The 17,129-nt window shown below is 34.5% G+C and overlaps 1 protein-coding gene across 4 annotated transcripts in view; it reads right to left on the bottom strand.

The window, feature by feature from the left end:
* Positions 1–17,129, bottom strand: part of CNTN5 (contactin 5) — a 611,453-nt gene that overhangs the window by 128,572 nt on the left and 465,752 nt on the right. For all 4 annotated transcript variants that reach the window (XM_063148896.1, XM_063148898.1, XM_063148895.1 and 1 more), the window contains 2 exons: positions 16,975–17,077; positions 1,885–2,066 (listed from right to left, as the gene is read on the bottom strand). In XM_063148896.1, the coding sequence (XP_063004966.1) occupies positions 1,885–2,066; positions 16,975–17,077 (285 nt within the window). The remainder of the gene's footprint in view (positions 1–1,884; positions 2,067–16,974; positions 17,078–17,129) is intronic.

The raw sequence follows: 17,129 nt of genomic DNA, 5'->3' as shown, positions 1-17,129 counted from the left end.
ACAGCTTTATTTCTGCTCAGAGCAAAAGGCTTATGAGAGATGAAAGAGTTGTGTAGAACACTCTATCATGTTTGCTGTCATTTTATGCCACAGACCTGCATGGTGCCCTTGAAGAAATATAATTTCATTTTATAGCATCTTACCTTCTCTCTTGAAGAGCACATTTTATAGTCTTTTAACTGTGAAAGAGGGAAGCAGTGATAATTATAACACTTTCATACACTGCTTTGGCATCTAGTAGTTTCACAGCTCTAAAAAACAGGTAGGAAGTGTATGTATGGGATACATCTTATAACTCAAATTAAATTTCCTGAATTTCTTATATTTTAAGAAACATTGTAGAGAAAGACGAGCTGCTAAATTCCCCTGGCCCTCAGGTGCCTGGCAGGAGCTGCTATATTTTCATGGAAGTAATTTTTAGCAAGAATTTGAGAAATATCAGTGGAGTATTGTCATTGTAGGAGGCATAGAGTAGGTGCTGGGCTTTTTTTGACTGTTATTTTCAGCAAAAGTCTTATAAAAACTTTGCTGCAAGTGCAAGATGGAAAATCTGGAATTAAATGCACAGACTGTCATCTTAACCATCACATAATTTTTCCAGTAAATACAAAAAATTGAAGAAAAAAGACTCCCCTGGTCTCCTGAGAGATGAGAATCAAAAGCAAGGAAGGAAGCATGATTCAGAGATATGCTGTAACTCACTAAAATCAACTGAGTTAAGATAAAGACATTGGAAAGCCAGAGGAGACAGAAAATTGATTAGGGTCCTGAAAATATTGACATATGTGGAAAATAAACGAAATATACTATCCTGGTCTAGAGTTATTTGATGAAAGTGTGTAACAAAGACAGAGAATTCTTTATATTTACTGATGGGGAGAAGGCATTAGGAGCCACGGGCTGAAATCAGGAAAATAAAAAGAAAATTAAGAGGAGAAACTCCATAGACATTTCTATCTAAACTGCAGCATTTGGAATTCTACTGGCTGGGATCTTTGAAGACAGAAAACAATTCCATTTGAAAGATCTGTTGCATAACCTCACACAGAGGACCTTTAAGTCTTCTGCCAAGCATTTAAGGTTGTAGGGTTCATGGAATGATACAAGGTAGTGTGGTTTAAATTGATAAAAAGTAGTGGGACTCAAGCTTACATGTGATATTTGCCAAACTTTAATTCATGGTATGTAATACATAGATTTTTGTTTCTGGACCCTAGAATGCAGTAACAGTATAATATAGAATTCATAGGGTTTGTCAAATACTTTTATTTTCAGGGTTCCCTTTTTATTTTCAATCTGATGCATGACTTAGTCTTTTATTTATATTCAAAATTTTTTTTTTTGCTTCACTTTGTGAAGATCAGAACTTTTGGAAATTGTGCATGCCTTGAAAATTTTCTGGAAGAAACAAATCCATCTTAAGTTCTCATTCCAGTACAATGAACTTGACAAAGATCAGCACCCAAGCGTGGCACAGGTAAAATGTTAATAAAAACATGTTAATGATCTTAAAACATTTACAGCATTGTTTTCTGACAAATAATTCATGTTCAGGTTGCTTGTCATTGTAATATCCTAACGAAAAGAAATAGACTTTCAAAATTATAGCTCTATGTTTAATTTAAAAAATAACCACAAATCCCATATGAAATTATATTTAAGTCAATTCTTCAAAGAAGTCAACATTATTTATGTTTCAAACCTTAATGCAATATTAAGGAATAATAATATATACCTTAATTCAAAACTATTGTTGATATAAGGTGTATACTCTATATATCAAGGTATCTTGTTTCTGCTGAACCTTGGAATGCTTCACATGTGACCAAAGCCTTAAGTGTGGACAAAGCATTTCAGGACAATGCTGGGTGCAGTTCCACTTACTGTAGACTTGTAGCTGTCCTCTGAAGACATTTCTTCCACGAGAGTTTTCAGCCTTACATTCATACATTCCTGAGTCCTCGAGCTGCACATTAGGTATTTCAAGCACAGCTTGGGATTTTCTCAGGCGGGCTTTACTTGGATTATGACCATTAACTTTCCTCCAAGAGATTGTTGGAACAGGGCTGAAATATTTAGCAAAATTAATGTTAACACTCTTCCACTATTGAGAATATAGATTCTGTTATCTGGTAGTTTAAACACTTAATAATCTAAGTAGCAATAAAGCATAATCACAATTAAGGTTCCTGTAATGGTTGATCTAGTTCACTTTCTATAGGGAATCCTTAATAAATGGATTGCTACCTGGAATTTGTCTCTTTCATCCACAGGGGAGGCTGTTTTTACCGAGATAAAATAAATCACTTGAAATCACCCTCTCTAGAGTTTCTTTAGGACTCTGTGCTTTCCTCCTGAATGCTGCCACTCCATAAGTCAACGAAAACAACTTCAAAACTTGGATGAACTTAGAAAATTCCAAAACATCCCAATTCTCCTGTAATGAAACTGCAGTTCAGATCAATCAATAAAAATATCTGTCTAGGTGAGGAATTTCTTTTTTGGGTAAATTTAAGTGACCACAGGTTTGGAGACATTTTTCTTACAATATTATTCAAATTGCAAAAATGGTTGTATGACAAGACATGTTAATGGCACTGCTGTTCCTGTCACTGTCTCATAGCATTACACTCTTGCTTGTGGCAGCAGAAGGGTTTTTCACTGCAACTTGCTGTTCCAAAGTGGTCTGTGAGGACCCTGGATCATTTACATTCATATTTGGGGAAAAAATGCCTTAAATAGTGTTTGTACTAATAAAATTTTCTTTTTAGCTCAAAAACTCATCAGCCATTGTGCACCCAGTGGGCCTTATGGTACAGACATACATTTTTCTAAATATGGCAGGTATTTAAGAGGGAAAAATATAGAACTGTTAATAAAAAATATTTGATTGTTCACTGAAAAGTGGGCTGTTTCAGGTACTCCACAAGAAGCATGGAGGACGCCATAGCAAAACTGAACTTTTGAAAGACACATTTTGTATTTATTTCAAGTCTAACTTTAGATATAAACACAGGACCTTGTGGCAATTTTGATGAGGAAAAGCACTTCATAATAGTTCAAATTTATTTAGCTTATATTCAAAACTGCTATGAATTGCTGTCATCATTTGCTGACTTTCACTTGCTACAAATGTAGGGAGTTTCATTAAGAATATCACCTTTCTCTTAATATTTCAGGGCATCCAGTTTGAGGCACAAAAATAAGCATGTGACAAGCAAGTTCTGGTTATTCTTCAAGCAGTTAGTATCACATGCAGTAATGTGAATCACAGTAGTCGTATTCTAACTTGCAGAGAAGATGCTCCAAATTCTAAAATTCTAGTATATTATAGAGATTAAGACAATTCCCAAACTTGTACCTGATTATCAGAAGATTTGTCTAATTTTAACTCCTGAGTGCCACTGAATTTTATTGAGCCTATTAACATCATTACCTTACAAAACCAACACATAGTCCAATATGAAATTCATTTTAATATACCAGAAAGAGAAAATAATTATTTTTCATATCAGTTTGCTGCACTGATTAATTAACCTGACAAAATGAACTTTACTGTGAATGTGTATGTATTCATCTCTGGCATGTGATTCCTGCAATATCTTGTTATTATTGCAAAATGATCTTTTATCATTATCCACCACAGAAGAAATACCTGGATGGAATACTTTTTGTTTCTCCTTGCTAGGCAAAACTGGCTGGTCTCTTCTCTCTAGCACTCCAGTTATGTATATATTTTTCTTTTTATAAATGTTTTTGTATCATGTGATAGGTGTGGATCATAAGACCTCTTTTTTTTTTTTTTTTTTCCCACTATCACCATAGAAACTTTGCATCTTTCTCATTTTTAACCTTAAATTAATTTCTTGATGGCCAATTTCAAATTTTGGTGTCTTGGGTTTGGTGTCTTTGGGTTTGGTTTGAGGGCTCTTCTACAGATTGTATAGTTCTGATTTATAAAGTTTGTTTCTTATAAGAAGTTATTTTACATACTTTTCAGTTAAAGACCAAAAGAACTTCCCATTCCTATCTGATTAAAGTACTTCAACATGTTAAGTTTTAAATATGAAGGGTATTTTTTTCTGATGCACTAGTAAAACTTTCTTAGTCCCACCAGTTATGTTATCCCTTTCACATCCTTAACTACACATTTTATTTGCTATATTTTAATATCTGTATGTCAGTATCAGACGTAGTACAAATAATCTTAGTTTCTTCTCTCCCTTCCTTAGCTCTCATAGTTAATTTCTTATTGCACAATTTATTCTGATATTTGAATTTAGACTCTTTCTTGAGTGACTTGTGGAGATTGTGCAAGTTTTCTGTTTTACATTCGGCCTAAAGGGTTAACTCCTTGTATGCTAGTCCTCTTTTTATATGGAATATAATTGTGTCATGATTTCTGGCTGCAAAACATCCACCATGGACATATAAGAGTCTAACTGATCATTATTTATCACAAGTCCACAGTAGGAACAGGAATTCTTTATGTTGGTACAGTGTAATAAGACTCAGCAACTGCTGCTTTATGACTGAAATGAGCGTGCAGATATATTTTATTTGGCACCTTAAGGGTGTCATGCTTGCTGCCTTTTGATAGTTATTTGGCCTTCAGCCTTGCTTCCAGGAAAATCAGTGACAAAAATACTTTTTCTCTATTGTCATGGAGGAAAATGGGTTCTGCTGAATAGTATTAATGGAAGGATTTTTTTGGTAATGTATATTTCTGAGAAAAATTCAAGAGCTTATAAACAATGAAAATTGTCTCATTAAGCTGCTATGAGATTATTCTGAAATTCCTGTATTTGGAAACATTCCTTTAATTTACATTTAACAAATTTTTTAAAATTTGCTTTTGTGTTTCTTGCAGCAAGTAAATGTGTATAACATGGCAAACACAGAGGAAACTGGTTGTCTGGTTCATAAGGAAGCATATTTTAAAACAATTCAGTTATTTCTTCATCAGTATGAGGTAGTAAGTGGAAATTTCCAAGGAGAAAAAGTTACTTTAGCTGAGCAGATTTAATGATTTCAAAGGAAAGTACTCCCATATTGCAAATCAGTATTTGCAGAAAACTTGTAGTTCTGTTTAATGAAGCTTATTTTCCTTGCATAACTCACAAGTGACATGAATTTTACATCTGAAATAAAATATATCTATACCTATCTCTCCTCTGTGACTTCTGTGAGAATGAAATGAAACATATGAGTGAGAATGTGAAAGAATAAAACTGTATGACTGTTCTAGAAAACTGCTGAAGTTCACCATAAAAAACCAAAAACATATGCATGTTTTCAATCTTTTCAAATGATCTGCAGCATTTTGAAAAATAGAGTAACTGAAGAATTATTTCTAGCATTAATATGAGTTTAATGTAATATGGATAATTACTAAATCTTATAACCAATATAACCCATTTTTATTTTGGTCCCAGCAGATATTTATGGGAATACAGTTTCCTTGTTTATTGTCACAACAGCTACATTCAACTCCTGTGAATAAATTTATTTGAGCTTCAGTTGAGTTTAAAGACAAGATTTCTCCTCATTTTTGGAAAAAAAAATAATCTGAATACTATTGTTAAGTCCTAGTACCACCAAGAAAAACGCTACTTGATTTCAGAAATACCATCTTTAAACTTGTCATTATTCTAGGTTGAAATAAAAAACATAAGTGGTCCCTGGTAACTGAGATAGAAATCACTGTGGGCTTGCACACTTTGAGTTTGAAGAAAATATGAGTCATAATTTTACCTTTGCATTTACAAGAGATTGTGAGAGTTGGTTTTCAGCAGTGTATTATTTGGGATGAGTACTGTTGAATTAGTTGGAATGCTTCACAATTTTCAATAAAACATAGAAATAAAAACGTTTTAAAAATTATTTGAAGCGGTTCTTCTTCCTGCCAATTTCATATGTGACAGAATTTTATGACATACCTAAAGTCCATGTTTATTTTGGGAAAGGGGAGAGGCAGAAATAGGAATAATGTCTGAAATTTAAAATATCCTTTCCTTGGATCTGAGCTCTAGGATTTCAAGAATATTTAAAATAGGAATGCATAGATTACTTTTTCTGTACTTGGTTGGTACAGATTGATGTGATAATTTGAAATATTTTATCTACTGCAGTAATTTCAATTCTGCTCCACACAATTTCTCTTTACCATGCATCACTGTTCTGAGCTGTGTCTTCAAACCCACAGGTGCACATCATAATATATCCTGTAAACCTCTGCTTGCCAACGGGGACTAGGAAAAAAACCTTTTCTTTCTTACATCTTCCTGTCTTGCAACTGTATTAAATATCTTTCATTATTATAGGATAATTATGAGGGTTAAAATGTTGAGGATTTCAGGAATGGCTATCAACCATGGACGTCTACCTTTAGAATGTCCCATATAAATCTGTTCAGAGTTTTATGAGACATAATAACCACTTTTCCATTCATTTGGTTTTTAAAATATAGTTAGAACTCAAATGCATGAAATACAGCAGCCGTGAGTATGGTGATTCAAAAATTAAAAGAGAATAGAAGCAAATGATGATGATCTTGAAGACAGTGTACAGGAACAAGTCCAGGTCTTCAAGTCTCTTCAACAGATGCCCATGACTGTGCTGAAAATATCTATTGCATATATGAGTGTCATGTATTAATGTGGGCATGCCACAACTTATCACCACTATTAGCTTGTTCTTTATGGCACAGAGCAAGGACAGTGCCTGCTTGGCTGCATATCCAGCTACACAGCATTTTCTTCACACTTTAAGTTATGGCATGTTAGAGCATCTCTAGCATCTAAAATAGTGCCATGCATAAAGATGATTCATTTTCCATAATGGTTCATTATTTGCAGTGAATTATACTCCAGAGTTCCTCTTTACTGGTTGATCAGAGACTAAACTGATGTCTCAATCTTCACACTTAACTATTCAACAGCTAAATTTAGATAATGTAGCTGTCCATACCCTAAGTTAGATGATATAATCAACAATTTTGGTGATTTAAATGTTTTTCCAAATTCTTAAATTTGAGTTAATCATGAACAAATGAATGTGTAATCAAACAAGACCACAACAGGCAAAGATCTTGGCTTGACAAATAGTCAAGACAGTGGAAAAGCTATTCCACAACCTTTTGGGTTTGCATTTAAAAGTTAGGTAATGATGTTTAGTCTTGATTAAATGACAGCAGCACAGGTAAAAATTTAATAAGAAAGAGCTGAATATCTCCTATGTATTCAGTGTTGTTGTCCTCATTGCAAAACTCCATATTATATTCCTGCCATCCCAGGATTGTGGATGGCATTTCTGTGGTGGGATTGAGGAGGTAATGAGCCATTGTGTCTGTTAAAAATGATGGAAATCACCTCTGCTTTTCGTCAGCCATTCAGTAACCATTTTTTCTAGTCTCTGTATCACACTCTACCTCAGCATGTGTCTGGGGGCATTCTGAAGTGGACATTATTCTAAAAATATTAAAGACCTAACAGGTAGATTATCACCAGCCTGTGGTCAAGGCTGTTGAGAAGAGTAATCTGAAACAATCTGAAAAGCAAAAGACATAAATGATACCTGCTGTTTTACTAAAAGGGATAATACCTGAAGAATTCATGATTTTAAGAGATAATGCTTTGAAGCAGAAAATTTCTTTGAAAAGATGACATATTTGGCAGGTGTTCATACAGATCTTCAGGGCCACAATACTGCAATAGAACTCTGTTTATTTGCCTTGTGTTATTTTATAATTGAAATTTTGCATCATTTTCTCTCTTCTAAATTTTGCCTAGGCAGATTTTCTTTAGCTAGCACATTGATCTAGGATGTCCTGACTCTGCTGTACAGGTATGACCAGCGTATGTGTGCAGAAGATGAGGAAGACTAGTTGCAATGAGTCCAAAAAGATTGTAACATACCATCAATGAGGATGCAAATGTGAACAAAAATCTAGCATGTCTGAAGAGTGCAAGATGGCTTTGAACCTGCTGATCAGACACAGAGTTTGAAGACAATGAGTGTGATGATTTCCAGAAAAGCTGCATTTAAGGCTCTTGTGCCACAGTACCATATTCATTTATTTCTTTGTGGCAAATCCTTAAGGGAAACATAACAGTGGTAACTCTGGTGACCTTCTCCTGAGAAATCCTAGAATTCATTTCCTTCTGATCCTCTCAGACTGACACAGAGAGAAAGTCTACACATATGCTTCTGGATAGCAATTTTGGAATAACAATAAAAAAAAATGCTCCTCCATCCTTAAACCTACAGTAAAGCTGCAAAGTTGCGCAAGTTACTGAACACAGATTTTAGCAAATTTATAAATTTTCTTCGAGGGTTCTGAGAGAGAAAGAAAAGGGATTGGTAATATTGCCTCTTCAAGAATGACATTCTGCTGACAGGGACTTAGTTGGGTATGTTTTTCTCCTACTTCCATTATGCCATACAGCAAATTACATCAAATTTAAATTTTAGGTTTAGAGTGAGGCAGAATGAGGCCTGGGAGTGCTACTTGAGATTTACTGAAAAATCTTTATTACATTGCTATGAATGATTGCTATATCTGTAACAGTATTACAAAGTCTATTTAAGAACAAGTCCACTTAGAAGAAAACAGAAACAAATCCAGCCTGAAAATCAGGAACAAAATCCAGTCTGGCTCTCGTACCTTATAACACAAATACTTATTCAGCATGAGCTGAAAATGAACTTGAAATTGATGAAAGTCTTAGAAATATTTATTTGATATAAAAAATATGTGCTATCAAAGCGAAAAAAAAAAAAAAAGAAAGAGAATCCTGGATCTATTTTTGTCATATAAACAAACTCAACTTGAAGATGCCATGTCTGCATTTAAAAAGATGAGATATCCTCTCATCAAAACCTTATCTTGAGGGGAAAAGAAACCCTTATTTATAACATTGACAAATGTTCTGCAGAGAGTATTTATTTCCTTCTTGCAAGTATTTTGTTATCAATAAAATTTAAAAGTGGTTTCCACAGCTTCCAGATCTGGCATCTGATAGGATTAATAAAATATTTTGAAGTAGAGAGAACTGGTGTGAAGTAACATGATTTTTTTGTCCTATGGAATTTAGGTATTTCTATATAGATTTTTGGATCTATCACGCAGTTTCATTTTGGGCAAATAATGAAATCAGATTAATACTCTATGGCATGGTTTCTCTGTTTTAAAAAGAGAAAACAAACATTTCATGTCTCTGTGGTCTGTAGAGGGAAAATAGAACATCATGCTAAACCTTGGTTTTGATGGTAAATTACTACCTGTGGGCTTTTACAATGTGAATTAGCTTGAGGCTTGAAAATGTTAAATTATTAGCATGCCTTGTTCCCATAGCAATTCTGCTATATGTAGGAAAACGACTAAATAATTCAATCCAAGTTCCAACAATGAATTGGATGTATAGCACCTAGAATGACTTACTTAATGCCAGGTTACCTTTAATATCAAAGGTGTTTCTGTGGGAACAGGAAAGGACTGTTCAGTGCTCATGGAAAAGCACAAGTAGATTAATATTTTCCAAAAGACAACAACTAAGCAACTTCCATGGCTGAATGGCTATTCCATGAGCTATCAGAATCCTTAGCAAAGAGACACGCACTCCCCGAGAAGCTTCATACAATTGTCCAAGGAAAAGACAGCTCATCCTCAGGGATAAAAGCACAGATCTGCTGAAATATCCCAAATACATTGACAACAGAACTGTCATACTTAGCTCTAAAAGCAATGAAGCCTGATTTATATCCCAGATGTTGCTCTTTTTTATTTTGTACGCATGTATGTATGCATATATCTATACACGCCAGTGAAGCGTGTTCCCAGGACTATGTCCACTAATACTCATCTGCTGCTTGCTGCCTTGACTGCTCACTCATGTCAATGCCCTGGGTTTCAGTGTAGTGCAGTTAACAGAGGCTAATTTTGAGTATCACCAGCACACTAGCTCTGCTACTGTTTAGCACCACACCAGAGCTGAAGCAAGATGTGGATTCATGCTGATAACAAGAAGACTTAGGTTAGAAAATAGTCTGATCCCAGAATAGAAATCCTCATGAGAGGATTTCTAGATTACTGGGAAGGGGTCTGATTACAGGAGCATTTTATCTGGTTCTCTTGACAGTTCATAAAAGGAGATGCCTTCTGCCAGATCTGGGGGAAGAATCTTGGGAGACCTGTGTGGAAATATTCAAGACCAGTAGGTAATACTGGATTTGCCAAGATAAGACAACTAGAGGACAGAAGTCAAGGAGAAATATGTGCAAGACTTGGCTGACAGTTTTAACTGGTGATCTGAAAGTAAAAAGCCTTATTTCACAGATTTGAAGAGCAGAGAGGGTTAAAGTCAGTCCCTTGAAGTTAGGAAACAATGGTGCAATGCTGGAATCTTCTGCTCCCTTGTGTGTAGAGACCAGATGGGTAACTGCACGTGTTAGATGGAGAAGTGTGCAACCTGGATCTGTGACTCATTATAATACTACTGTTTATCAATTTCTTGTTCCTCCAAAAATCTCATATAATCATGTGGCCGATATAATAATCTCATTCCTCCAAAAATCTCATATAATAATGTGAAGGAAAAAAAGGAATCAGGTACTATGAAACCTCTGACCAAAGATTCATTCGTGGGTGTCTTTAGCCCTCTTTTCTGAAATTGTTCTCTTCATCATTACGTTATTTTCTAGATCTCACTGAAACAGCCCTTTAAAATGTGGATTTGCAAAGCCTGTCTTTTTGTACCTGCAAAAATGTTTGCAATATCTAGAAAACTGCTTCACAGCCATTACCCTGTCATTGGCTTAATGAGCCACACCAGCAAAAAATAACTTCTTCAGAAACTTCATGCAATTCTCCACAGTTGCAATCAAATGCTCTTCACCAGAGCATAAAGACCTTTTATTTGGCCGCTCTGATCTTTGCTTAGGTATTATACTGACTTATCCAAACACTCTGCCTTTATTTCCACATATTGAAAAATTTGTAGTAAGCTCTCCCTACACAGATTAATGGAATTGTTTGAGTTGGAAGGAAACAAAAATTATTGAGTTCCAGCCCCACTGGCATGGGCAGGGACACCTTCCTCAAGACCAGTTTGCTCAGAGCCCCATCCAACCTTGTCTTAAACACTTCCAGGGTGGTGCATCCACAACAGGTATATAGCCTGCAATGAAAATGTTCGTAGTGCCATGAAACAAATAATAGCATTTCTAATAAAAGCTTAAGATCAATTAGAAAAATTAGAAAAGTCTAGTAAAAGGAAATCAGGAACAGAAGGTAACAAAACTACTATATTTAATGGATTTAAAACTTTGAGACATTTATTAATTTGAATCAATTCAGAGTTCATGATTTCAATAGAACATTTTTGAATGCTTCTTAGATTAAAATCATAAATTTCATTAATTTGTATGACTTAAATATATATAGCTTCACCTTCTTTTTATTTCATTTCATTTAGAAAGGAAGATTTTTAAAAGGACTTTCAGCTGAGTTCTTGCAAGCCCTACTACATATGGGATGATTGTTTACAGCTGAGCTATAAATCCCTTCCAAACAAAGTTAACAATAGAATTATTAAGGCAACATTAAATATGACAAAATGAACAACACTCTATCAAATCTGCCTCATTTTACTTCAGTAACAAAAATAAATAAATATTTTTAATTTATTCTTATCATTAACTAAGTATATGTCAAATCAAAAACATAGTTTTGACATTGTCAAAGTGAAATAACTTAATATTTAAAGAGAATGTTGGTATATGATGTGTATGTTACTATTGTACAGAAATGGCATAAGCATAAAATAGTCTCTCAAAAATGCAGAAAAACAAGTCAATGAGTCATAAGAAAAATTGCCTGTCAACACTGTTGTTTATTGATGCTTTTGATTCAAATATCTGTGTTGATCTATATGGTTTAAAAATAACTATAGTATAAATAAAGGGATGCATAAACTTTTTTTGTTTGTTTGTTTTTAGCAAAACAATCCTTTTGGCAGTCTATACAGCCCTTATTTTAAGAGCAAAGATTGAAAACTCTGGTAACCTACAAGTACTTCAATACCCCAGATCTTGTAATTTGTTTTAATGAGAAATAAAATATGATTACTCACTCAAAATTGGCTGCTGGCACTATCATAATACAAATTCAATTCTTTTTTTCTGACAGAGCCAGAAAACCAATGAAATGTGACTTTTATATGGAAAATAAAGTAGAAGTCTGGTGTAATGCACAAACAAAAATGCACTGAGGAAAAAGCTGAAGTGTGAGGGTCAGGTAGGGTGTGTTTATAATACACAGTTTAAAATTTAAATATCTGTGTGAAAGAGTTTGAGTATAATTATTCATATAAAAGCAAGAAGACAACCTAGGGTTATATGCCGGAAAGAATAATAAAGGGAAAAAAATAAAGATGTTTCTGACACTTGCACTCTTCTTGCTTTCCTCTGCGGCCAAGGGTCTGGGCTCGTTGAAGAGGGCAGGAACTTACAGCTTTTCATGCCAACTTGCACAAACCAGTCCTGTATCATTTCTCAAACTATGAAAACGTTCATTTTGAGGTTTCAAAACAAAAACCATGTTTCTATCATTTCCTGCCTTTGAGTCCTGTATTTAAAATAATAGTGCTAAAAGTACTTATGACATAAGTAAGGAAGAGCTGAAGCATGCTTGGATGGCTGTCACCGAAGTGCCTCATTAATGAATGAGTCATATAGTGGGGATGGAATTTAGAGTTCTTTTGCATATCAACAGCATTAATTTCCTCTCTTTCTAATGAGCAGCTAAACAAAAGCATCAGAATTATTTCTTTGAAAAAAATACATGAAAAAAGAAATTAAAGAATGGACCAGTAGCCTCTATATGCTCCTGAAAGCAAAATCAGAAACACGTGAGAAAATTAAAATGGCAACCTGCTGTCACAGAAGGCAGTGTCTGAAAAGTTGCATTTCTGGAGCAGGAAAAGCCAAGAATGCTGTAACTTGTGCAAAAGTGTCAGCTAGGAAAATGATATCTTCTCCACCAGAACTTCTCTGCAGAACAAAGTTATCTGTCTTCCTGATTTACATAAGAAATCTAAGGTCTGACACTGAAATGGACATAAAAAATTAGGATTATGTGGACTACAAACAGAAACCTCATTATCCACTAGCTCATTTATTAGTTTTACAAATAATTAGCTTGTTTTTTTAAATAAGAGAAGACACAAGCAGTGAAAGCTGTCACTCAAAAGCAAACATTAACATATTGTTGTTTAGAACTAATTTTATTAATTTAGATATTTTGAATTCTTCCATTCAGATTTTTTTCTTTTTCTTTTCAATTATTTATTTTAACAACATTTTCTGTAAATACTAACCAGGATGTAGCGATTCTGCAAATTAAAAAGAAGTATTTTTGCTATGGTGGAAAGCTAAAAATAAATGGAAAATATTAATACCTTGTTATTGCCGGTGGATTTTTAACAAGTTTTTTTAAATATATGATCCCCTGATTTGTTAGGGAACAAAGAAAATTCAAATATTTATAATAGAAATCACATATTTAAATGGGTGGCAGAAAACATACCTATATACTATATATAGGTACATATATATCAAATATAGACATCACAGAAACATAAGTTGTTGTGTAGATGTGGCAGTGAATATGTCTATAAAAAGCAGCCTTGGGCCAGCATATATATCCAGCAAAAAAGGCCACTAATTGCAATATGCACACTCTGATGTATATGCAGTAAATTTTGTTTGGCTCCTCTGTTTTTCATGTCTTGTTAAATCTCAGCAGTAAATCACTGATTTATGCAGTGATTGCTTAGACAATGACTGATGCTCATGATAAGAATCTCTATCTAGTGCAAATTAGACAATCTTGAGACATTTCACTCCTGCATTGCTTTGAATTTTTTAGCAGCTACAAAGTCTGTTTGTAAGTGGCATCAGTAACAATATTTTCACTTGTAACTGAATCAGCTACATATTGCTTGGGTCAGAATAAAATCCTTCTCAGAAAATTTATCTCTGTCAAGCAATTAAGATATTTGACTTTAGTTTGAAGACAAAAGCTTCAGAGCTTCAATTCTTTCAGCCATAGTGACTGACAGTGCTAAATAAACATTATTAATAAATCATTAATCTGTAACTGAAGACAAGGATCTTGCTGGAATATTTGCCAAATGCCTGTTTCAGGAAATCTCACTGGAACATTTGTCATTACAGTGGAGAGAGCAGAGTTTTTCAGACAGTTAAATTAAAGCAGGAGAAAACCAGCAGCACATTGGTTTTAAGACTGTAATAAACCCAGGGTTGTTTTCAATATGAATTCAAAATATCAAGTTTGAATACTAAATAAAAAAGGGCCAAATTAGTTGTTGTTTCAGTTTAGCAAATGGGACCTATGGCAAGGTAAAAAGCAACAACCTCTACAAGGCATTAGGAAAAAGGAATGGGGACAAAAAAAGAAAATTATGAAAATGAAGAGGAAATTTGATGCATTTCTACGTCTCACCTCAGCCTCCAGGTTTCAAATGGTGCCTGAAATGTCATTCATGTAATTATTCCCATATCAAATTGAAAGCAATTTCAGCTCAGCTGATTTGATTGTGCATTAATGGCTGGGAAAAGAAGATAAGGAATGTGCATGGTAAAAATAACTGCCCATTACTTCAGCAGTAAATGGGGTCTTATTAGGTAACCTTAAATTCCTTGGTCATTAAGGTGGTCTTGATTTTTTTGTTTATTAAAGATTAGCACCAAGTAAAAAAAATGAAATAACCTAATCAAAGTCCTTCCTGTAATCTTCACCTTCCTTTTTAAATAGTGATTGAATCTTTTTGAGAGAGTTTACTAAATCTCATGGTGCTCAAGGTGAAATGTATCACTAGGTCTGTTTCTTGCCTTTCAGTGATGGTTGCAGAGGACAATGTGTGTCATACCTCCTTTTCACTGGGAAGTTGACTTGTAATCTGTCAGCAACTGTAATTTAATTCCAGCAAAATGAGGAAAATAAAAAGTAATATGTTGGTTACTTCTTCAACCGTAGCCTAGAGTCTAAAAGGGCCTCATTGCCAACTATTGACTTGGCAGTGTTTCTGACAGGAGAGGGCCTGGAGCAATCAGCCTCTGTTCCTCATTTATTTCAGCATCTCAGGGAATCACTCCATTTATTGCTTTCTTGTCCTTCGTTCTTATTTTTACTATCTAAAACAAAAGACTTGTGTTCTACTCTACCAAAATTCTTGTCTCACATTTTTTTTCTAAACTACTGCTTACATTTATGTTGGGACTGAATTTGCAGAAGCTGCTGTTGCTATAGGCTCCCTCCATGTGGGCTGTGGTCTCCCAGATTTTGTTTGGACAGGTTTGGCTATGTCCTGTTTCTTCATCAAATTCACTGAACCTAAATAGATAAAACTGAAAAACTTTGTCAGAATTTCTCTTCAATTATGTGTGTATAATTTCTGTTGACCTGAACATTGAGAGCATCTCAGTATTGGTCAAACATGAAAAAACAGCAAGAAGGAAGTAATTTTCAGACATATATCATCCACTCAGTAATTAGAAACTGTTAAGAGAAAAATCTGAGTAGAAAAAATCCAGTGACCAGTGACACGTAAAGATCAAAATGGCTATAAAACATTCAAAAGCCCTCTCAGGTAGTAGAGACAGGCTTTGAAAAGTCACTGTGGAAAACCAGACCTGCTGAACAACCTGGAGGAATGATTCTCAGCAAAACAGACTATTGTCCTAAAACTCCTAATCTCCTATGTTTTGTTCCTCCTTAGGTAAATAAGAAGAAATGGTATGCAAGATATAGTATTTCTCAGACTGTTTTGTGACATTCCTCCAAAGGATTTACAAAGACAAATCCTTCCCTTATTTTTCAATCAAGACCTGGCTGTAAGAAGTTTGCCTGTTTTTTGATAAGCTATGAACTATAAAAGCAAGCAGGGTATATGATATTTACCAGCATAACTTTGGAGACTAGGGAGAAGATGTCCGAAAGAACATCATTTTGAAAAGGAGCTGAAAAGAATTCAATACAGTGAGTTTGTTTTCAACACACCACGCAGAATTTGATGAGGTATTTTGGAAAGAACCCGACCCATTACAATTTTTAAAATGTCTCTAGAGAAATATCATTGAAAGAACATCTGTTTTTAGCAGCATATATGTCAAGAAGAAAGAATCTCTTTGAATCACTAGAAATGACTCAGTTCTGTCTGTCTGTATACTAACATTGCCATCCTTACTCTTGGGAACAATCACAATAGTAACTTGAGTAACTAATAGTAGCTGCCACCACAAAACTGAAATCTTATCATTTTCATCCTATATTCTGTAATCTCAATACTGTATAGAAGTAATTTTAGTTTCAGTTTCTCTTACCTTTCTCTCCCTAAACTCTTTTACACACAAACATGTAAAAACCCCTTGACATGAATAGCAAACACCCATTCTGTACTGGTACTATTAGGTCAGGCAGAAACTATAGAGTGGGAGATGCCACAAAGTGTGTTAGGACATGATCAGGACATTGCGCTCTTAGCTATGTGTATGAATCATTAATATGGGGGAGGGAAGAAAACTCTACGAATGTTTGCTTATTCTCCAAAGACAACATTTTTACAGGACAAACTCTAATTTACTGATTTATAGTATCCCTGTGAATGAATGGGTGTGAGTCTGGTAAAACTTTCAATTAAAAAGCCTTTCTGCTTTTTGTTTATTTGATTGGTACTTTTCATTTTGACAGAGACACTGTTAACCTGACTGAATTCCTGACCACAGAAATGGCTGGACAGGGAGTTCATAATTAGCTGCTTACTCAATTGGTTATTTTGAGAATGCAGTAAGGACTGTCTGTAAAAAAAATTCCAGCAAAATAATGAAACCACAATTCAGGCATGTCTCATCTTAATGAACAATGATATCTAATTAGAAAGAATCTTTACTTACTTTCCAAGTGCAAAACACTCCATCTTAACAGTAGTTCCCCTTGCAGCTGTAACTGTGTAAGGAAAATGGACTTCAATTTTTGGTTCATATTCCCCCATCGCACCTGGAAAATAATGAATGTTTACAATATGAAATATCATCAATTTTCCATTATC

This window comes from Melospiza melodia, chromosome 2 (genome assembly GCF_035770615.1).
Source record: "Melospiza melodia melodia isolate bMelMel2 chromosome 2, bMelMel2.pri, whole genome shotgun sequence".
In the NCBI taxonomy this organism is placed as follows: domain Eukaryota; kingdom Metazoa; phylum Chordata; class Aves; order Passeriformes; family Passerellidae; genus Melospiza; species Melospiza melodia.
Note: the sequence above shows the minus strand (reverse complement) of the source record. Positions and strands in the feature narration are given on the sequence as shown.